The 25398-nt window shown below is 32.3% G+C and overlaps 1 protein-coding gene across 1 annotated transcript in view; it reads right to left on the bottom strand.

Moving 5' to 3' along the window:
• Positions 1-25398, bottom strand: part of LOC126890488 (cingulin) — a 374566-nt gene that overhangs the window by 109318 nt on the left and 239850 nt on the right. Inside the window, exon 9 of the mRNA XM_050659471.1 lies at positions 8268-8714. Coding sequence (XP_050515428.1) covers positions 8268-8714 — 447 coding nt within the window. The remainder of the gene's footprint in view (positions 1-8267; positions 8715-25398) is intronic.

The raw sequence follows: 25398 nt of genomic DNA, 5'->3' as shown, positions 1-25398 counted from the left end.
GGTTGTTATTATAGTAACTAGCAAATAACTAGAAGACTAAGCAATAGAAGACTAAGACTAAGCAATAAGACTAAGACTAAGACTAAGCAATAGAAGAGCAAATAACCTTTTAACTACCTTAAGAATATAAGAGAGGAATACCTCAGATGAAATATAGTAACTATTTTAACAAACATTGAGCAGGATAAGTTAGAAATTAGTTGAAGAAACAAGGAAAGGGAATATACGAAACATATAACGAGGCATATAACAAGTCAAATTGATAGATTTATTGTAGTTATTATAGGTACGCTTTAAAGCAAGTGACACAGCTAAAGCATAAATAACTTGTTGGTGTTTAATGTTATGTTTATATGGGATTGAGCCACAATTCTTGGTGAAAATTCAAGGAAAGTTCTCATAACCTGATTTTCTTAGGACCTCCTTCAAATTTTAGATGAAATTTTGGTCTCGATCTTTAAGGTTGAAACCACTATTTGTGATTGAAAAAACATTGGTTGAAATTATGTTACTGCTACCAGAGGTATTAGACGGAGAGGCAGCGCTGAAAAATCTATTTGAATTTACTAAAGCTACATTTTTCACAGTTGATTACTGTGAGTCTGTAGATAAACATACTGCGGTCGGTCAAGCGAAACGTAGAACAGGGGTTACTGAGAGGGTATCAAAGTTGCTTTCCTACGAAGGTAATTATTTCCATTTACTAAGGCTGAAAATCAGTACACACATTTTAAATAGAATATAAATAAAAGTTATTATAGTCGGTCAGCTGTATGACGGGACAGAGCCGGTCGGTCGGCCCCAATAGTCGATTGAGGAAATGAAGCATTTTGGCTCGCAATTTTTTCGTCCAGCATGGATTTACTTGAAATTTTCACAGAAGGTAGAGAATAGTCCAAGGATCATTTTCTATATCATGCCGCTATCATACGCTAAAACCTTGGGGGTGGTTGCCACCCCATCTCGGTGGTGGGAATTTTTTATTACATTTTAACCATGTAATTCGATGGAAAAAGGGATTCTAAAAAAAATGTTTTTTACATTTTCTTCGTAAAACTAATATTTTTCGAGTTATTCGCGCTTGAAAATAACAGTTTTTCGACGAAAAAATCAACTTTTTTAGAGGGTTTTTTGAGAATACCTCGCAAAATATTCTATATATTTTTGGCGATAAAAAGTTTCTTCAAAAATGATTTTGTAGGATTTTTAAAGAGCTATAAGACTGTGTAAATTAGATTCCATAAGATCCCTTAGTTTTTAAATTGGGCGGGTTTAAAGGGCTCGAATAAGGGGGTGTTTACTGGTGAATAGAGGTTTTAAACAGCTATATCTGGCGAACTATTCACTGTAATGAAAATATATGTGCAGGGTAATTTTAGTCATTAAAAAAGCTACAATTTAGTAGTTTATAATTTTTTTCGTATCTTCAGTATTTTCGGAGATATTTTGAAGTAAAAGGTGAAAAATACCAAATTGCAAAAAATCTTTTTTTCCAAAATTAGGCATTTTAAATAGGCCAAACTCCTTGAGTGTATTGATAATATAAATATAAAAGGAACTACAGAAAGGTAAAGACCAATTTTGAATTAGTAAGGTAGTTAGGGGGTTGTTTTCACTGATTTTTTTTTCGTAGAGAAAAGCAGGTACTGACATTTTTTTGATGATAAGTCGCTTAATTTTCATGCTAAAAACTTTTTATTATTTTTGTTTGAAAGCTGTAATTGTATACTTGAAAAAAGATTATTTAAGTTTTCCTTGAAAAAAGCAAATTTTTCCTATTATTTCTCTTTGAATATTTCAACTTATGCATTGACGAAAAAAGCTAACCTCTAACATGCCGTATCTCGGTTTGTATTGGTCTTAAAGATATTATAGGAAAAGAATTTGGTTTGTGTTACTAAAAGATACAATTTCGATATCTAAAGTTTTTTTGATTAAATGCATATTTTTCGAGGTATTCTCAAAAAAACCCTCTAAAAAAGTCGATTTTATCGTCGTCGAAAAACTGTTATTTTCAAGCGCGAATAACTCGAAAAATATTAGTTTTACGAAGAAAATGTAAAAAATATTTTTTTAAGAATCACTTTTTCCATCGAATTACTCGGTTAAAATGTAATAAAAAAGTCCCACCCCCGAGATGGGGTGGCAACCACCCCAAGGTTTTAGCGTATAATAGCGGCATGATATATAAAATGATCCTTGGACTATTCCCTACCTTCTGTGAAAATTTCAAGTAAATCCATGCTGGACGAAAAAATTGCGAGCCAAAATACTTCATTTTCTCAATCGACTATTGGGGCCGACCGACCGGCTCTGTCCCGTCATATAGCTGACCGACTATAATAACTTTTATTTATATTTAATTTAGAATGTGTGTACTGATTTTCAGCCTTAGTAAATGGAAATAATTACCTTCGTAGGAAAGCAACTTTGATACCCTCTCAGTAATCCCTGTTCTACGTTTCGCTTGACCGACCGCAGTATGTTTCTCTACACACTCACAGTAATCAACTGTGAAAAATCTAGCTTTAGTAAATTCAAATAGATTTTTCAGCGCTGCCTCTTGGTCTATATCAAATTCTGACTGTTTTTGTGTATTATTTTTGTGTTAGTTTGTGTGTGTAATCTATAGGGCTTTTCATCGATTGTCATTTGTTTCGACCTTGTGTCACATGTTGTATAATCTGTGTATAATATTAATATACACGGATTATACGAAATATGACAGAAGCTCGAAACAAATCACTGTGAATGAAAAGCCCTATATCGTAGATGTGATTGTTACAAAAAAATCAAGTTTAAAAATAAAATTAAATTCCAATTACCAAATATTTAAATTTAACAATAATCTATTTAATAGCATTATTATAACAATAAATAATAATTAATTTAATCAAAATTAAAAATGTGATATTTTGTTAAGTTGTCTCGTGTGTTGCATATCGATTGGGTATGGGATTTTTGACGGTGTGTTCTGCATTTGGATAATGTATGTATTTTCTTGTTCTTGACTTCTTCTTTTAGTATTGGTAACCAAAACCTGCTACATTCTGCTGACGAATTCGCTACACATTTTTCTTCCTTGAGTAGGATACGGGTTACTTATTTTACTTTTCTCTTTTCGATTTCTACTTCTTTCATGATTATTGATGCATATTTCCATTGTGGTCTTGCTCCTTGTTCCAGGCATGTTTGGATATCTGTGATTTCTCGATTTGTCTGGGTTTCATGCTTGTTAATCCTGACACTTAGTGATCTTGCAGTTTCTCCTACGTAGAAGTTGTCGCATTCACAGGGTATTTTGTAGATATAGATGCAGGATAGATCTCAAAGGGTTGGTTGTTCTGTCCAAAACCAAACCCAACATCACACAAGAAAGATCCAAAAACACAACAAAAGATAATATTTTTAATTTTGATTAAACTAATTATTGTTACAATAATGCTATTAAATAGATTATTATTAAATATAAAAAGGATCCCGCAACACTCTTTATGGAAAAGTGGTCCCGGTCAAATTTAACGAAAGTTTGGTTAATGATACGCGATATGTAGATTAAAAAAGTCCATGGGACCTGGGTCTGAATAACTACTATTCTCGAGCTACAGCCTTCTGAAGTTATTGGATTCCAGTGCTCGGTTTACGTTAATTGCACTAATTCACGGTCAAGTGAATAAAAATATTTATTACTGGAAGAAGACAGACTCATTTTCTTCATGCATACTTACGTCTTGTATACGAATTCGTGCTCAAAAATAGATGCATCGTATTTTAGTCTTCAGAAAACCTCCGAAAAGTCCTCAGAAAACTAAAGAAGTGCGATATAAAATCTGCTACTAGAGCGATATAAGAATTATCATGTTTTCATGAATGCTTCATAGTTATTGAATACCAGCAAAGCTGCAGTTCCGCCTTATCTTTAGAATATTACTGAACAGTGGCGGACCAAGGGGAATGGGGGAACTTCTCCCGTAATACGGTCTAGGACTAAATAAAAAGTTGTCGAAACATAAATAATACATTAGCTGACATGAAACTTGTCCTGCATATCAGATATAAGACAAGTAGAGAATATGTACTTGATCTCAATACGAAAAAAACAAAGTACCTGGTAGTCAGTAACCGCTAAACATTAATTACAATTGTCTATGGAAAAATTGGGTTTAAATCATCTTTGACTATCTGTACGTTAAGATCTTGCTGATTACGGTTAGATGCATCATAGCAAGATATCTTGCAAAGGCTAAAAACCATAACACACTAGTTACATGAGCTTAAGTACCCACAGTTCTCGCATAAGATTAACAGGTATATTTACCTGCTAATCGGTTCTTCTGCAGGTTCATCTTCATCAACCGTGTAGGAAAGAATATTTGTTGTTTTTAGCTTGCCGAAACCTTTATGAATCCTGGTTCATCCACATTCTCATCAATTTGAAACTCTTCGTCATTGTCTCTAATTATTTTATCTAGTATGTAAGACGGTGTCGGTTTAATTTGATATATCTCAATCGTAAGGTTTCTTAGGTATTCTAAGTCGAAAACAGGAAATTTGGCAAAATCATGATTATGAAGCCTTCCCCATTGACCATTTCTTCGAATCAGATTATCAGTATCAACTCTAGCTTGTACAATATTGAGAATTAATTGCCTCTGTAATAATTGTTGAGCAGCTTCAGCTGTAGCACCTTTCATTGTACAATATTTTGTATTAAAAAGTTCATCATCACTGGCTCTAGAACCCTTGGTGGACCTCGGCCTGTTCAAGAATCACCTTCCATTCATTACTATCCTTTGCCTTGGTTTTCCAATTTCGTACTTCCCTTCGACACCCTTAACTCGTCTTCCACCTGGTCCTTAAATCGTACTCTGGACCTACGTCTTTTCCTCACACCATCCGGTCTTTGGTTATAAATGTATTTTGACGGCAGGATCTCGTTCATTCTCGTTAAATGAAGAAAAAATTTTTCTTTAATTTTGAAGCATGTTACGGGTGGAATTACCCCATTCCCCCTAGATCCGCCACTGTTCAATAGTATTCTAAAGATAAAGCGGAACTGCAGCTTTGCTGGTATTGCATAAATATGAAGCATTCATGAAAACATGATAATTCTTATATCGCTCTAGTAACACATTTTATATCGCACTTCTTTAGTTTTCTGAGGACTTAGGCTTTCTGATGACTAAAATACGATGCATCTATTTTGACCACGAATTCATATAGGTACAATACGCAAGTATGCATGAAGAAAATGAATCTGTCTTATTCCAATAACAAATGTTTTCGTTCAATTGACCGTGAATTAGTGCACTTAGTAGTATCGAGAATAGTAGTTATTCAGACCCATGTCCCATGGACTTTTTTAATCTACACATCGGGAAATATCATTGACCAAACTTTCGTTAAATTTGACCGGGACCACTTTTCCATAAGGAGTGTTGCGGGGTCCTTTGATAATTAAAATTTAATTTTAATTTTGATTTTTTGCAACAATCACATCTACGATACAGATTACACAAACTAACACAAAAATAATACACAAAATCAGTCAGAACTTGATACCCCTGGTGGCAGTAACATAATCTCAAACAAGTTTTTTCAACCACAGACAGCTAGGGTCCTTAAAAACCGAGACCAAAATTTCATTTGAAATTTGAAGGAAAGTACACGTAACCAAAAAAGATCAGGTTAGAACTTTCTCAGAATTTTCAAACCTAATTTTCTGAGGACGATTTCCGGAGTGGAAATTGAAACGTCAATCAATAGTATTTAAGAAATGTAATTTTCATTCAGGTCAGATGGCTCAGTGGGCTGAGGCGCTTGATCGACATATCTAGCGGATTTACGATCGAGGTTCGATTCCCAGCCCGGTGAATAGAAAAATAAAAAGGCAAACGTCGTAGTATAAAATTTTATATAATCTACGACTTGGTCCGGAATAAACTGGTGTCTGATCGGCCTACGGAGGAGCGGTACGGCAAGGGATAAGGACTTGCGGCTTGGTTATACTCCTCCATAGATCCCTACCGAAGGGCGTTGACGCCTAAAAACGGTATATATAATTTTCATTAGGGAGCGTTCAAGTATTACGTAACGCAATTTTTCAAAAATTTTGACCCCCCCCCCCCCATGTAACGCAGCGTAAAGTTTTTCTGTACCCCCTCCCCCTACCAAAACGTTACGTAACACCCAAATGACCATTTTGACCTAAATGGAACAATTATGTTGCGAAAAGTGCCGGAGAGGCGGTAAAAAATTGATTTAACCGCATTTGCGGTAATAATAAAAACTTAATAATCTTTTACTGCTAATCTTTTGCATTTTCCCTAGTTGGTCCCATCCCTACATACTTTTTTGGCTTCATTCTTTATTGTTTTTCTCATGTATTCTTCTCTTTTAACTTTTTCAACGAAAACTTTTCGTTTATAAATTCGCAAAAGTGTGTGTGTTATTGCGTTGCCGCTCCTGAAATATCTAGAGGCCACTTAGCGATGGATTCCTATGTAGTTTTGTCTTCTGAATCCAAATCTGAAAACGGCATTTCGCTATCTCTAACCATCTTAGAGATATCCGACCTCAAAGTCGTCATTGTGACGTCACAAGCCTCTTTTTAATTGTCATTTTCTTCCGACATAGAAACGTCAACTCTACTTTGTTTTCGTTTGACGCAACTAAACGTCAACATAAAATTGAAATGTCAGATAAACAAATTTTATTTATTTATGTTAATGTAATGTTAAATTACACTTCACTATTTTCAAGGAAAACTGTTTATTTTGTATTTATTTATTTTTATTATATATCAAATCTATATTATACGAGGTATGTCAAAAAATATGAAGTCCGATCAATATTAAAGTGTCTTTATTTTCACAATATTGAAAAGTGTTATTATAAAAAGTTGTTTGGAGTTAAAAACTATGTTCTAATATGCAATTACTTGTACATCCTTCTAAAGATAAAAAAATATTTGAAAATTTTTCTCCAAATTACGAATACCAATATCATTTTCATTCATAACTCTTTATTATTAATTTTACGAAGAAAAGTTATTCTTCATAAAAAGATCTGCATGGTCTAAAATCTAAGATGTAATCATCATATATCAAATTTTATCAATTTTATTCGAGGTATGTATGTCAAAAAATATGAATTTCGCTCGAGAGTAGAGTACCTTTATAGTTCACAATATTTAAATTAGGATATAATTGCATATTAAAACATAGCATTTAATACTAAACAACTTTTCATAATAGAAATTTTCCATATTATGAATTTAAATACGTAAATAAACAAAGTTTTCGTTATGATAATGCTCGCATTTTCAGCTTGTTTTTAATAAAATCTTAAAATAAAATAACATTTAGCAATAAAATCAGAAATGAAAATTTAACAAATTTATTTATCTAACATTTTATTTAAAATGAAATCGTATTCTCAACAAAAACAAAAATTGAAATTAGAGGTAGGTACCTATGTAAAAAATAATTATACTATATGTATAAACAGGAATGAATACTGCAGAAAACTGAGAAAACTAGACTGCATATGGACTTTAAAAAACGAGTAGACAAACGATTTATGACTCTCTCTTAAAATTTCTTTGGTCTGAATCCCATTTGTAAACTGTATTTTTCCAGCTTTTGTTCTCCAAAAAGGTCGAACTAATTATTACAAACATGTGTTACTGTTCTTGTTTTGGTGACAAATTTGAAGATTTTTCACTTGAATAGACACTATATTGTCCTATTGTAGTTGTAGAAGTGTCGGAACATGAGCGGATCATAAGGGACAATATAATACAATTTAGGGGTTCTCCGTAAAATATAAACGAAAGTTGCCAAGTTGGGAGATTTTGATTCCGTAGTCTTTTTTTATTTACATAAGTTAAAAAACAATGTTACGTAACGCACTGTTCGAACCCCCTTCCCCGCCATGTAACGCACCGTAACGTTTTACTAGACCCCCCTCCCCCAAGCTGCGTTACGTAATACTTGAACGCTCCCTTACACCAACAATTGTGATTTAATTCCATGTAAACCTAACACTAAATTTAACATGCCACAACAAAACAGTTTCAGAACCTTGCTAACTTGTTGGTAAGTTTCATCACAAATTACAAATATTTGAAAACCGATTATTGAATGTGAATGTCATGAATGGTAACCTGTTGTTAAATGAATACAATGGCATGGAAGAAATTTAATCAATTTCATTTTAATCGTTGTACGCGTACTAATGTATAAATAGAAATAAGTTATACAAACCTTTTGTTGTTCTAAATCATCAATGAGATTTTTTATATTATCGATCTTTTTGGACAGGTCTACAATTTCTCTTTGTAGTTCCTCTCTAGTAGCTAACCAATCGGCCTCTTCTTCCAAATGATGAAATTCTAAATCTTCGAAAGTTTTTCTTTCGTTATCTAGCTGCTCTTGAGCTTGTAAATAGTCTTCAAATACTTGTTCATATTCTGGACTAGTTTTGTTTGTGTGGCGTAATTTTTCATCTACTTTATTCATATGTTCTTGAGCTAATTTGAGTTTCTGTTTACATATTTCTTGATCTTGGTCCTGTTTCTTCTGACAGTCTCTCATGTTTTCTTCTATTTTTTGGGACCTCTTTTGAAGCTTTTGTTTTCGTGTTTCCACTTTTTCCAACTCCAGAAGTTTTGATTTATGTTCCCCTGAGATAAGAGCCTTCTCTAAATCCATCTAAAAAAAAATTAATTTTATTTAATAATGCTTATATTTCTAAATATGGTATAATTGTGATACAATACAATAGTTATTCCACTTCAGAAACATGTTATTCTACTTATATACCTACAGTATAAATACAAACGCACGTCATTATCTACGTCAGAGATCTAAGTTTAAATTGTTCTTCTTCTTCATGTACTATGTCCTTTCAGAACGTTGGTTACCATCATAACTATCTTAATTTTATTCACGACCACCCTAAATAGCATGCTTGTATCAACCCTCTACCAATCTCACAAGTATTCAACCATGAAGTTCTTCGTCCTGGACTGCGTTTGCTTGCTATTTTCCCTTGCAAAATATTTTGGAGCAACCTTTATTTGGGAACCTTTGGGAAATACTCCAGCTTTCTCTTCTTGATGGTTTTTATAATCTCAGTAGTCTTGCCGAGACGTTCTAGTTTTGTGGAGTTTCGGATCTTCTCCAGTCAAGAAACTTTTTATTTTCTTCTATAGCACCACATTTGGAATGCCTCATGGCGATTTAGATCGATTTTATTCACAGTTCAGGACTCTATACCATAAAGTAAGACCGAGAACACGTAGCATCTAGGTAGACGGACCCTCAATGCCAATGTCTCTGTTACGTAATACCTTGTAGCCCAGTAAATGACCGTTTTGGAGTGTAATTTTCAGGGGCAACTCCGAATTATTGCATGAAAATTTGGATTTAGGTTCTACTTACCCTTCACTTCAAAGTTCAATTTGTGGCGTTGGTTGCTTTTGCTTGGGGAGTGATAGTCACCCCTTATCGGGGGTGAAAAAACGCGTGTTTATAATAAGCCCGGAAATGGATAAATTAACTGATTATAAGCAACTGTCGTTCTATAGAGCTTTTACGTAAATACTTTTCGAGTTATTTGCGATTGAAAATTTTTATTTTTCGACAAAAAAACTATGTTTTCAGACGGTTTTTCGCAAAGAACTCAAAAAGTAAATATTTTATCGAAAAAAATATTTTTAGCAAAAATGTAGCTTAGAAAAGTGTTTAAAAAAGCTTTATTTTAATTGTTTAGACAAGTTTCTAGCTTTAAAAAATAAGCGAGTTACGCTCAAAATAATGTTGGCCCTTTTTTTTACAAAAAAATGAAAGTACTGACTTCATAAAAAACTCTATAGAACGAAAGTTGCTTATAATCAGTAAATTTATCCATTTCCGGGCTTATCTTGAACGTATGTTTTTTCACCCCCGAGAAGGGGTGACTGTCACTCCCCAAGTAAAAGCAACCAACGGGACAAATTCAACTTTGAAGTGGAGGGTAAGTAGAACTTAAATCCAAATTTTCATGCAATTCGGAGTTGTCCCTGAAAATTACACGGTATCGCCGTATTTCCTGTTCATTTACTATGGGATATTGGACATTCTTCTAAAAGCGACTCTGGCCTGCTCTATCCTAGAGCTAATTTCGCTGCGTTACAATTTAAATTATCCAAGGTAAACAATTTGATCAACTTGCTCAAGTTTGGTATTATTTACATATTATTCAGAGTGAGTTTTATGTATGGAAACACTCAATTATCTCGAAAACCGCTTGCACGATGTTTATAAATTTTGGCAGGTAGGGGTTTCCTAATACGGCCGATATTAGAGTGCTAACTACATTGTTGTCACATTTTCCGTTTTTCTGTAAATCTAACGAACTTTCTTATTTCAAATGGAATACCCTGTATATTTTGCATTTTGAAGTCATTAAGAAATACTGATTATTTTTCATGCTATATTCCCTATACGTAAATGCCATAATTTCGGAGTTATTGCTACATTTATTAAAAAAAATTAAACAAATTATAAAAAATCAATTTTTTCGGCTTCGGTGTAGACATTATTTTACGTCCTTTGGATCATTGGGAACAAAAAAAGTCTTTTGTAATTTTTCTCTAAAGTTAATCGTTTTCGAGTAATAAACAATTTAAAACTGAAAAAAATCGAATAATGACGATTTTCAAGGTTCAAAAACACAAGTAAAAAATACAATTTTTGAAATTACGAAGTACCTTAATTCAAGCTCAGCTCTTCTTCTAATAGCTTGCAATAAGATTTTTTGGCTCGTTTTATTCTAAAACATTGCTTTTTAATTGTTAAGTTATTTATTTATTAAAACTTATAAACACCACCTAGGTAGTAATTTCATGTAAGAGTGCTCATTACTTACTTGGTATAACAATATACACACAAAAAATACTAAAAAAAATACAATATACACACAAGTACAAAATAAAAACATAGAAAATGTTTTAAGGTTATGTTTGTACAGGATTTATATTAGCATCCAAAAAATAAGAGTAATCCATATCGATTTAATTTTTAAAAAGTCTTAAACACATATTATTTACATGTATTGTTTACATTACGTAAATGGGTGACATTGGTTTTGCAATGTAAGCCACTCGTTTTGAAAACACCGAAGTCAGCAATTATGTTACTATTAGGAATTCACGGTCACATTCGGGTGTAGTCAATCATAATAAAACAATTACGATTTATTTATAGATACGGAGAAAGTAAAGAAGAGACTATTCATTATTCAGACATCGACGTGGTTAGATCAGAGACGTTGTCCACCAACTAGTTACTATTGTATTTAGTGTTCTAAATAAATATATTCTGGTAAATAGTGTTTTAACAAATCAACCCCATCATCGGGGGTAACAAACCTCGTACCACCTATGTTATTGTTTGATTAAAACTTTATTTTTTTACTGTATTTATTTCGATATATTTTGTTGTTGTTTTTATCAGGGTTATTTAAAAATAAATCAATAAATTTATTTATTAAGTTAATATGTATATAATTAATATTTTATTATTTTTTAGGTGCCAGTGATCTTATCTGTAAAAGACTAAAGATATTCGTTTTCTCGTAGTCTAAGTAGTGCATAAAGATTTTTTACTTGTAATATAACATTCTGTGGAAACCTTTCTATCAAATTGCCATAGTGAGTGTTAATGAGTTAAGAGGAAACAGTAGCGATCAACAGGTAGCGAAAACGCTTTCCAAGATTGCGGCTGTAATTTTAAATATTTTTTCGAGATATTTGGCACACGTATTCGTAATATAATAAAGAATGGCGGTACAGAGCCCAATTTTAAAAATATATTAATATGTGGAAATTACTTTGTAATTAAATACAATATTAAAAAAACGGGATAGGCGAAGGTTAAGCTATCGAGAAAGACGTGTTTAAAACGGCTCCGATATTTAATTCGTAAATTTCGGATAAAATCGAGTTCTTTTAAAAACAAAGTGCTTCTCCGACGAAATAGTGGCTGTGCGAATCGAGTGTATTTAGAAAATTGGGAATAAAATTGAATTTTTAGAGATTGCATACGGATAACCTAAACAATAAACCTGTTCTAGTTGCTCCGCTCGGTTGAAGAGGCAAGTAGAGTGGGGTGCGCGGGGACCATTACGATAAGGATAATTATTAGTGTTTATTTACAAAACAATACAGTGGCGTGTAAGTGAGAGTTTTATACCTTCAAAACACTGCCCGGAAAAAGGTAATAGATTTATTATATTTTATTTATTATTATATTTAACGATATGGCCACGTGTAAAGAACTGACTCAGATGGATGGTGAAGAATCAGATGATAGTAAGAGAAAGAGGGATGGAAAAAAAGACGACCAAGATGAAAACCCTTTCACAAAAAGCAGAAAATTATTTAGGTCTCCAGCTAAGAAAGATTGTGATAATACAGAACTGAAAGAAATGATGATCGCTCTTATGAACGAAGTTAAGGGAATACGAAAAGACCAGCAGAGCTTTCAGGAGGAAATTCGCAATCTAAAAAAAGAAAATTGTGAGTTGAAGGGAAAGGTAAATTTCCTAGAAAGCAGGATAGAAAAGATGGATAAACAATTTCGAAAACAAAACATTGTGATTAAAGGACATGATTTCAAAGAAAATGAGGAAATTGAAGATGCCACCAACTTCATAGCAAATCAATTGAATGTGAACGTTAAAATAAAAGATGTGCAGAAAATAAGAACCTCTCAAGGGAAACTGCCAGTGGCGATAGTAAAAATGGATACAATGAAGGATAAAGAACTTATTATGAAGAACAAGAGTAAATTAAGAGGAACGCGGTACTTCATTGAAAGTGATCTAACACAAACCGAAGCCAGACTACAGAAAGAGTTAAGAGATATGGCGAGAGAAGAAAAAGGAAAAGGTAATGAAACGAAAGTCGGCTATCAGAAAATATGTATAAACGATGAATGGTGGAAATGGAACCATAGCACCGAAAAATTAGAGAAAATGGAAAAAAACTAAGTCTAAACAAACACAGTGGACAGATAAATACGGAAACGAATAAGGCACGAAATATGATTATGATAGGACAATGGAATGTTAGAGGGACTTTTGAAGTAGGGGCACTAAAAAATTTATCAGATACATTGGAGAAATATGAGATAGATATTGCAGCTATACAAGAAACTAAACAAAAAGAAAATTTCTGCATAGATGTGGGAAGCTATGTATTCTTCAACAGTGGAGACAATGAACGTATATTTGGAGTTGGATTCCTTATAAAGAAAAAATTTGCCAGTCTGGTGATAGATTTTGAGGCAGTCACAAGCAGAATATGCAAAATAAGAATGAGGGGAAAATACAGAAAAATATCCCTTATAAATGTACATGCACCAACGGAAAATACAGAAGAAGATGTTAAAGATAGCTTTTATGAACAGTTAGAGCATCTGTTCTACCAAATACCATCATACGACACAAAAATAATTGTAGGAGATTTCAATGCCAAGATTGGCAGAGAGGACGTATACAAACAAATAACAGGGGGGAAAAGTAAACACAGGGAGAGTAACCTGAATGGAAAAAGAGTAATAGAATTTGCTTTCGAACACAATATGCGAATTATGAGCACTTATTTCGACCACAAAGAAATCCATAAAGGTACCTGGGTATCACCAGATGGACAAACAGTAAATCAAATAGATCATTTGCTAATAGAAGCCAAACATGCAAGAGCCATACAAGATAGCCGAAGTTATAGAGGTGCAGATGCAAATTCTGATCACTTTTTGGTCAGAGTCAAAATGGAGCAAATAATTCCCACAATCCCTAAGACTAGTTGCACAAAAATGAAAAGATATAACGGTGCACTACTTCAGAATGAAGAGGTTAAGAAAAAATTCAAGCAGAAAATTGAACAGAAAATAGAAAGCCAGACAACAGTAGATGATATAGAAAGCAGATGGGTACAGCTAAGGGGAAACATTCAAGAGGCAGCCGACTTAGTATTACTAAGAAAAAGACAAAATAAACAAACAGACTGGTACGATGAAGATTGTAAGAAAGCAATTAGGGACCGAAATAAAGCCAGAATAAACAGCACAATGAGAAATAATGAAGAAAGTAAACAAGCCTATGCTGAAAAAAGACGGGAAGCAAAGAAGATCTGTAGAAGAAAGAAACGGTTAAATCTAGAGCAGAAATTAGACCGAATTGAAGAAGATTTTTTAAATAAACAAGTCAGGAATTTCTACCAAGAAATAAAACGCGACCGAACCCAGTACAAAACCGCATCAAGATATTATAAAGATGAAGAGGGAAATCTGATAGGTGGAATAGATAAAAAATTAAGAAGATGGGCCAATTATTTCCAGAATATATTATGCACAGACGATCAAGACGAAATAGAGCAAATGCAACTACCACATGAAGAAGAAAGAGACCCAAATGTGAATGAAGAAGTACCTACCAAGGAAGAAATTATAGATATCATAGAAAACTTAAAAAACAACAAAGCACCGGGAGAAAACGGTATCATTGCAGAGTTTTTAAAAGATGGTGGCGAAAGGCTTCAAGAAGAAATCACCGAGTTAATATGCGAAGTGTGGATCAAAGAAAATATACCCAATCAGTGGAAAGAAGCTATCCTATATCCTGTACATAAAAAAGGAGACGTTACAGATTGTAGAAATTACAGGGGAATAGCTCTACAAGATACAGTATATAAGATTCTGGCCATATTAATTAGAAATAAAATTAAAACAAAAGTGGAAAATTGTCTAGGTGAATATCAAGCGGGTTTTAGAGCACAAAGATCGGTAATAGACCAAATTTTTGCAATGAAACAAATTTTATCTAGCTCATATGAATTCAACCTAGCATTAAATATGTTATTTATTGATTTTAAACAGGCATACGATACCATAAAAAGAAGTAAAGTATATGAAACACTAGAATATTTTGAATTTCCACCAAAAATAGTAAGATTGACTAAATGCATACTTAGTGACACTAAAAGTAAAGTTATGATAGAAGGACGGGTTTCGGATAGCTTTATCACCAATAGAGGCCTGCGACAAGGTGACCCGTTATCAACAGATTTCTTCAATTTAATTTTAGAGAAGATTATACGAGAATGCAATATCTATACTAAAGGCACAGTTTATCATCACAGGCATCAATGTGTAGCATACGCAGATGATATTACCTTAATAACAAGGAGACCTGCAGAATTAAGAGAAATCTTCAATAGACTAGAAAGAACAGCCAAGGAATATGGTTTAGAAATAAACGAAGAGAAAACGAAATATATGGTGATGAAGGGAAATGAAAATCATCTGGGACAGTCCTTTAAGATACAAAGCCCAAGTAAAGAATATAACTTCGAAATTGTCGGCCAATTCGATTACTTGGGAGTAACACTAACAAATAGGAACGAAGAGAACCAAGAAATAGCAAAAAGAATGGCGAAAGGTAGTAAGAGTGCTGGAAGTCTAAATAAGATACTGAGGTCGAAGATAATATCCAGAAAAGCAAAAAAACGAATATATACAACAGTTATCCGACCTACGGTACTCTATGCTAGCGAGACCTGGACATTAAATAAAGATATGGAAGTAAAATTAGATAGATGGGAACGAAAGATCCTCAGAAGGATATATGGAGGTTTAAAAGAGGGGAATATCTGGCGAAGAAGAACGAATGAAGAAATAATGCAAATATATGGACAACCAAAAATAACAACACTCGCCAAAATTCAAAGATTAAGATGGCTTGGGCATATAGCAAGAATGGAAGAAGGAAGAGTTCCCAATCAACTAATAAACACGGAGGCTGGTACAAAAAGAAAAAGAGGACGCCCCCGAAGAAGATGGTTGGAGTCTGCAAAAGAAGATCTGAAGTCGCTGAGGGTACAAGATTGGAAAAACCTAGCACAAGACAGAAAGAAATGGAAGAAAACAATTGAAGCCTTGGGCCCCTAAGGCCTGTTGAGCTGAACTATATATATATATATATATATATATATATATATATATATATATATATATATATATATATATATATATATATATATATATATATATATATATATATTAAAAAAACGAGCCTGTACCGCCATTAAGAAGAACAAAAAATACACTTTCTTCAAATAAACTTTTTTATCCGATGCCTAGATTTCGTGTCATTTTGGAACTACTAATGAAATAAAAAATTTGAGTAGTTCCAAAATGACACAAAATGTAGGGATCGGATAAAAAAGTTTATTTGAAGAAAGTGTATTTTTTTGTTCTTCTTAATGGCGGTACAGGCTCGTTTTTTAATATTGTATTTAATTACGGAGTAATTTCCACATATTAATATATTTTTAAAATTGGGCTCTGTACCGCCATTCTTTATTATATTAAGAATACGTGTGCCAAATATCTCGAAAAAATATTCAAAATTACAGCCGCAATCTTGGAACGCGTTTTGGCTACCTGTTGATCGCTACTGTTTCCTCTTAATGTCCGACTGGTATATTATTTGACAAATAATGGCATGATTTCGATGTCAATTAAGTATGATATAATGCCCTAGGGCGTTATTTTGAAAAATAACGCCCTAGGGCATTAAATTTAAATCACTAGTTAAATACTGTCAAGTTGACAAATAACAACCTAAGTAAAACTATGGTTACCACAATTACGTTACGACTATTGCTGGTAAATGTACTTATTTGAAAACTAATTAATTCAAAATTCATTCAAATTTTTTGCATATAAAGAATAATGTAGCCGGACATTAAACGCTGAAGGCACCCCGGTTATCTAGATAATAACGCTTTCGGTCAACGTATATCCCTCGAGCCAAAGGCCCTCGGTATATACACCATTGGCCTCAAGCGTTATTATCCTTATAGTACCCTTACTACCTTAATAAATATAAATTACACTAATTTCTAAAAAGAACAATTTTTTTGATAGGTAAAAATATAAGATAAGATGTATTCACTTCAAAATAATAAAGTGAACAAATCTGAAGTGTCAACACCGCAACTGTCAAATAGGTGTTACCAATTTATGCCAAAATATTACCTTCGTTCGATCACATTTACAGTGTGTTCCTAACAAATGTGCTGCATAAAAACGTCATGGTATATTTTTAAGTTTACATTAATTGAAATCTTCAAATATTATTTCTACGCGCATATACAGTATGTCCCTGTAAGTTGTATCCATATGGAAAACTTTTTTTATTATTAATTTTACGAAAAAAGCTATTCTTTATAAAAAGTTCTGCATGGTCCAAAACCCAAGATAAGAGTAAAGTAGCTTTATTTTTCACAATATTGAAAATTGCTATTATGAAAAGTTGTTTGGCATTAAAAACTATATTCTGATATGCAATTACATCCTTCTAACTGAAAAAAAATTTGAAAAATTATGGATAACTAACATTATTTTCAGTTATTTCAATTCTAATAACTTTTTTATTATTAATTTTACGAAAAAAACTGATACCTAATAAAAAGTTCTGGATGGTCTAAAACCTAAAATACAACCATCTTGTACCAAATTTTATCAATTTTATACGAGGTATGTCAAAAAAGATAAATTTAGATCAAAAGTAAAGTACTTTTATAGTTCAGAATATTTCAATTAGAAGAATGTAATTACATACTGAAACAGTTTTTAATTCTAAATAACTTTTCATAATAACAATTTTCTATATTGTGAAAAATAAACGTATTTTACTCTTGAGAAAAATTCATATTTTTTGACATACCTCGTATAAAATTGTAAAATTTGACATAAGATGGTTGTATTTTAGGTTTTAGACCATGCAGAACTTTTTATTAAGAATCGCTTATTTTCGTACAATTACTAATAAAAGAGTTATCTGAATTGAAATAACTGAAAATAATGTTAGTTATCCATAATTTTTCAAAAAAAAACCAAATTTTTCAATTAGAAGGATGTAATTGCATACTAGAATATAGTTTTTAATTCCAAACAACTTTTCATAACTAGCCTAATAAAATAAAAAAAAGTCAAAATGTAAATTCGTACAGGTTAAAACAAATTTTATATCAAAGTTTAGGTGGGTACAAAGGATATTTTCAAGAAAGTATCCAAATCTTACAAGGGGATCATTGTTTAAATAATTAAAAAGGGGTCATTTTTGCAAAAAAATTACTTTTTTAACTGCTGAGGTAATTCACTTATTCATGAAGGTCTATGGGATTCTTTTCTGCAAAGTTAAAGGGTAAATGTTTCACGTAAGACTTACTATATTAAATTTGACCCCTTATTTATTTAAATAATTGTATATAAAACTTTAAAAACAAATTTGCAAAAAATTATTTTTAGCGTTTTAGATAAGCACTATAAAATATCTTGTTTTACAGATTAAGTTGCGCTATGTTACCAGTATTAAGCAAAAAAAAATTGGTCGGAAAATATTTTTTGAGATATTGAATTTGTTTATTAAATGTTACTATATTTTCAATTGCAAAAACGCGGTTGTTGCCAAAGAAATATTCACCTGCTTAAGATCTCATTATTTTTATTTTTATGTATATTTTCGATAAATGTATTGATAAATTTAAATTTCAGTTAAACTCTCCCCTAAAATGGCATTTGAAAGTTATTCAAATTTGTCTATAATTTGTTTTTTTAATAACGTCGCGGGGATTAAGTATTTTGAAATTCCGTTTCGATAATTGGGTTCCTGGGAATTTTTTACTAATTAACAAAATTTTTTTGTCGTTTTTTCTTCTTCTTTTTTTTCTTGTAGTTATACAGGGTGTCCAGAAACTCTACCGACAAACGAAGACAGGAGATTCCTCAGATAATTTTAAGACAATTTAACCCAATTCACCTCGTCCGAAAAGGCTTCTTAAGGGAGCTAGAGCTCTTTGAAGATGGCGTCATGAAATTAGTTTTTCTTAAATACCTCCAGAACGCTTCTATTTAGAAAAACGAAAATTGGTATACATATTTACTTTTTAGAGATGAATCGATTCCATCGATTGCAAATTTCTAGTACCGGTCATAGGCGTCCGTTTTGGGTAGAGCAACGGGTATTTTATCGCATAACTTTTTTGTCCTTAGCTTTTGTGCATTTTTGACACCGGATTATTAAACTGTGAGGTATTCTAGTACTAAAAGGTACTCTTGCTTTAAGTCGGTAGGACACACCGTTTTCTAGAAAAATCGATTTGAAAGTTTCTCGTTTTTGGAATTTGGAAAAAAATTGAAAGAATTTTTCAACAAAAAACGAATTATTTTACCAACATAAAGTAAGAGTAACTTTTAGTACTCGAATACCTCATAATTTAATAATCTAGTGTCAAAAATGCTCAAAAACTCAAGACAAAAAAGTTATGCTATAAAATAACTGTTGACCTACCCAAAACGGACGCCTATGACCAGTACTAGAAATTCGCAATTAATGAAATCGATTTATCTCTGGAATATAAATAAATGTACCAGTTTTCGTCTTTCTAAACAGTTTTTTTTTAATTTTTTTTTTTTAATTTACGAAGCGAAAAATTTTTAAATCGATTTTTCTCGTTATCGTTTCGAGAAAACGGTGTATCCTACCGATTTAAAACAAGAGTACCTTTTAGTACTAGAATACTTCACAATTTCATAATCCCCTGTAGGAAATGCATAAAAGTTAAAGATAAAAAAGTTATGCGATAAAATAACCGTTGCCCTACCCAAAACGGGCGCCTATGATCGGTACTAGAAATTTGCAATGGATGGATTAGTTATATCTTGTAGATAAATACGCGTACCAATTTTTGTTTTTCTAAATAGAAGCGTTCTGGAGATATTTAAGAAAAACTACTTACAAGACGCCATCTTCAAAGAGCTCTAGCTCCCTTAGGAAGCATTTTCGGACTAAGTGAATTGGGTTAAATTATCTTAAAATTATCTGAAGAATCTCCTGTCTTCGTTTGTCGGTAGAGTTTCTGGACACCCTGTATTACTACGGGCCCTTTTAGGGCTAAATTTTATTAAGAATATCGAATCTCGTAAGTTGTAGATTGTAGACCTAAAAATATTAAGATTTAACTAAAATCTCTTAAATAAAATGTGGCTACTTACTGAGTTACTTTTATTTAAAAATTTAAAAATTATTGTTGCCAAGTACTTTAAAACTATTTGACGAATCCTTATCATACTTGGCAGAAAATGTGGCTATTATACACCCTACTAAATTGTGATTAATAAACGTTTCTAGCTAGTTCCAGAGGCGTTCGACAGGGGATAGTGAATGATTGACCCTTCCCAAATTCTACGCCACTGAGTGAATTACTATTTTAGCGAAATTTTTCGATTCTCCAATACTTTGTATGTAAGTAGCTTTATTGGTATCGATAAAGTCATCAGTTTGAGAGGTATTGGAAGTTTAAAATGAATGTATGAATGAATCAAAATAACTATGCCGTTTCATTTTTAACGTCCAATATCTCGAAAACTAATGACTTACGCGTTACCAGTAAAGAGTATATTATTTACTTAGAAAGTATTGGAGAATCGAAAAATTTCGCTAAAATAGTAATTACCTCAGTGGCGTAGAATTTGGGAAGGGTTAACCATTAACTATCCCATGTCGTACGCCTCTGGTAGTAGCTAGAAACTTTTATTTATCACAATTTAGTAGACTGTATAGTACCCACACTTTCTGCCAAGTATGATAAGGATACGTCAAATAGTTTGAAAGTACTTGGTAAAAATAATTTTTAAATAAAACACCCTGTAACTCAGTAAGTAGTCACATTTTATTTAAGTGATTTTAGACCAATCTTAATATTTTTAGGTATAGAATCTACAACTTAAAGATTCGATATTTTTAATGAAACTTAACCCTAAAAGGACCCATAGTAATAGGTTTGTTCGTAGTACGATCCAATCGAACAGCAACCGTTGCCAACCATCAGACGCATGCGCAGTTAACAGTTAGCGCTGCGCAGTTAACAGTTAGCGCTGCGCAGTTAACAGTTTGAGTTCGTAGACTACGAACGCGCTTGCGTCTGACGGTTGGCAACGGTTGCTGATCGTTCTACGAACAAACCTAATATAACTCCAAGAAAAAAAAGAAGAGGAAAAAAGACAAAAATATTTGTTAATTAGTGAAAAATTACCAGGAACCCAATTATCGAAACGGCATTTCAAAATATTTAATACCCATGACGTTATTAAAAAAACAAATTTGAATAATTTTCAAATGCCATTTTAGGGGAAGTTTAATTAAAATTTGAATTTATCAATACATTTATCGAAAATACACATAAGAATAAAAATAATAAGATTTAATACAGGTGAATATTTCTTTGGCAACAACCGCGTTTTTGCGATTGAAAATAGAGTAAAATTTGATAAACAAATTCCATGTCTTAAAAAATATTAAATATTTTTGGACCAATTTTTTTTTGATTAATACTGATAACATAGCGCAACTTCTCCTGTAAAATAAGATATTTTATAGTGCTTATTTAAAACGCTAAAAATATTTTTTTGCAAATTTGTTTTTAAAGTTTTATGTATAATTATTTAAATAAATAGGGGGTCAAATTTAATTTAGTCAGTCTTATGTGACAGATTTACCCTTCAACTTTGCAGAAAATATTACTATAGACCTTCATTAGTAATTGAATGACCTCAACAGTTAAAAAAGTAATTTTTTTGCAAAAATTACCGCTTTTTAATTATTTAAACAATGATCCCCTTGTATGATTTGGATACTTTTTTAAAAATATCTTTTGTACCCACCTAAACTTTGATATAAAATTTGTTTCAACCTGTACGAATTTACATTTTGATTTACATGTAGTGTAATTTTATTTTACTAGACTAAATAGCAATTTTCAATATTGGGAAAAATAAAGCTACTTTACTCTTGAGTGAAATTTAAACTTTTTGACATACCTCGTATAATATTCAAAAAATTTGATATTTGATGGTTAAATCTTAGGTTTTAGACCATGCAGAGCTTTTTATGAAGAATAAATTTTTTTCGTAAAATTAATAATAAAAAAGTTTTCAATATGGATACAACTTACAGGGACATACTGTATGTCTAGTGGCTGTAATTCCTGTGTACTCGGCTAAATGATTCTAAAAAGGTATTGTGGCCGTGCAAGTTCGGAAAAGCGACACCTGGTTTCATAGCTCAGCAACATTTTTCGCACTTTTAATTGGCCAATCATATTGGTCCTGGTTACTGGACAATTATCAAGGCCATAGCCCAAAAAAATTATAAGAAGAAAAAGTAATATTAAGGATATGTTATTAAAAGGTAAACAATTGTATGTAGTAAATAAAATTAACCATTAAAATGCACTACTACAAGCAAAATACATTTAATTAAATTTACTTTTATAAAATAATTGGATATCATATCAATATTGTGGAGCAGCATATAATTTTTCTTCTTCATTGACAGTAGATATGAAATATACGTCAATTTGAAAATTTCAATTCACAATGAATTATTTAAGAAAGTTGCAAGATTTCTCCGCTATTCGCGCACGAGCGTCTCTCGTATCCCCTCCAAGTACTTGCACACGGCGAATAGAGGTACCACTTAAATATTTCGTTCGTATTGGTATCATGTCACGTCACGTGCTATGACGCGGATGATGTGCAACAGTATTTATATTGTACGGACTGTATATACATATATACTTATTTATTATGTTTATAGGAGTAATAGAAGTTCCTTCGTCTTAGAAAAGATGAACCATTGTAAGATAAGCTCATATACTTCAAAGTACATCAAAGTCACAACATCATAAGTTAAACATATATTCTTCTGTTTAATTAGAAAAAGTGGAATGGTGGGAATTCCAGAAAAACAATTAGATAAAAAACAAATTATTGATAAGATTAAACAACTGTATCGGATTGAAGAAAATCAAACCATAATAGTGGAAAATCCGCCGAAGTGGAAATCAAAAAACGTCAAATAAACATATTTTATAGTAGATAAAATTGTGCAACCTAGTAAAAATATCAGTGTCAATTTACCTTAATTACTTCTGCCGGTTCTAGAAACTGAAAAGAAATAAAAATTCGAACTGTTATTTGTTCCCTAAGCTTCGTACACTCGATTAGAATTGAAAATGCTTGGTAAACAAATGAACGAGGACATTAAAAAAACGCTAATTACATAAATTTTAATTGATGGTATCCTTGATCTAATTTCATTAGCATTGTATCTGATGTATGCCCGTTTATCTATTCCGATTGATAACAAGTTAACTTCATTATTTGTAAATACATAAGTTAGTGAATGTCAATTATAGTAAACATTTTATTGATTTAATTTATTTAATTTGACACATTTTGTTTTTTTTTTTAATTATTTTTGTATAAATATGATTTTCAGCAAAAAAGTGCAAAGTTTTATTTGACGATATATTAGAATCTATTGGAATGTCGTATTGTGTAAAAATAAATATTATATTCTCAAATGTTTTTCTCCAATTTTTGTTGTAAATATGAAACTTTAAAATCAACTATTCTAAATGGGAAATAAGCCACAATTTATCTAAAAAAATTATTTGATTAACGTTTCGACGTCCACATCGGATTTCGTTGTCAAAATACAAAATATTAATAAATTAAACAAAAAGATTGTTATTGCTTAGCAAAAAATTCTTTTAATAATTTAATGTAATCTGACTCATTTATATCGGCAATTCAGACACATATTTATAATATATTATAAATGAGTCGATGCTGATATAAATAAGTCAGATTAAATAAATTATTAGAAGAATTTTTTACTAAGCAACAACAATCTTTTGTTTAATTTATTAATATTTTGTATTTTGACAACGAAATCCGATGTGGACCTCGAAACGTTAATAAAATCATTTTCTTAGTTAAATTGTGGCTTATTTCCCATTTAGAATAGTTGATTACAAAAATGCTATAAGGAAATAGCTTCAGAATAACATTATGACATTTTAAGAAACATTCAGGATAAAAGATTAAAAAAAAACAGAAATCTGTAACTTGGATTTTTCGTTTGTTCTTTTATTTTCCGTTTTTTACCTGGAGCACAATAATTATTAGATTCCAATTATAAACAACTGTTCGCAGATATTTCTCCAAAATGTCAGGTCCGACTCATCACAACTAATTTAAGCTATATTTGTGTGAAGTAACGTCACATTTTGAAATGACTTTCCTTTTGACGTTTTTATTTGCAATTTATTATATCACTTCTGTTTCAGTTAATCTGCTATACGGGGGAGGTCCGATAAGTAGTTAGCCTCAAGCGCCACTATCGCATTGATAAAATTTCAGCCGAATCGGAATCGTAGAGAGCGCTTTGATGTTATGTACGGTGACTCTTCTCTTTCGATGACAACCGTCAAAAATTGGTTTAAACAGTTTCAACATGATCGCACGTCGGTTTTTGTCGAGCCACGCGGCGTCCCGAAAACGGCTACCACGAAGGATATCGTGACCAAAAGTCACCACCTCGTATTGACAGACCGCCGACTGAAGGTGCTCGAGATAGCTGAGACAGTAGGCATCTCAAAAGACATAACAAGCGCAACCGTGCGACGACTTCAAAACAGTGTTTGACGCTGGTTCAAAGCAATCTGAAGGAGTATCTGCTTTGTTTTATGACCTTCGACTAAACAAGAATTCACTGGTATACACCAGATACCAAGGAACAATCGAAACAATGGACTTTATCCGGCGAACGTGCTCCGAAGAAAGCGAATACTGTCCTTTAGGCTGAGAACGTGATATCCACCATTTTCTGGGATGTAGAAGGTGTTATATACATCGACTACCTGGAGAAGGGCGAAACGGTCACAGGGATCTACTATGCCAGATTATTGGACCGGTTCGACGCCGAATCACAGACAAAACCGCCCCATTTGGCGAAGAAAAGATGCTCTTTCACGATGCCTACGAACCGGCTCAAAACTGCGCCGTTGCCACAGAAAAATTCGTCGAATTGGCCTACGAACTGCTGCCCCATACAACGTACTCTCCCGATTTGGCCGCGTGTGACATCTTTTTGTTTTTAAACTTGAAAAAGTCACTCGCTAGACATCGCCACCACAAAGGCCTACTTTGCAGACCTTGAGAAAAAGAGACCATGTTAAGACATATATCACCATTTTTTCAAAATTTTCGTTTTGTACTATTTTACTGCATTACAAATGAAACCAGTAGCAGAAACGCTGTCAGTTAATATGTGTAAAAGGGAGATCAAATACAGGGTGTCCCCGAAAATAGTGCGTTCCTTTAAGGTATGGACATAACATACAACTTGTAAACAAAAAAGTCCTATAACATTTTTTATCTAAAGTTAACCGTTTCCAAAAAAAATTACATTGTTCTCCATATTAGTGAATTTTTA

The sequence above is a fragment of the Diabrotica virgifera genome, chromosome 8 (genome assembly GCF_917563875.1).
Source record: "Diabrotica virgifera virgifera chromosome 8, PGI_DIABVI_V3a".
Classification (NCBI taxonomy): Eukaryota; Metazoa; Arthropoda; class Insecta; order Coleoptera; family Chrysomelidae; genus Diabrotica; species Diabrotica virgifera.
Note: the sequence above shows the minus strand (reverse complement) of the source record. Positions and strands in the feature narration are given on the sequence as shown.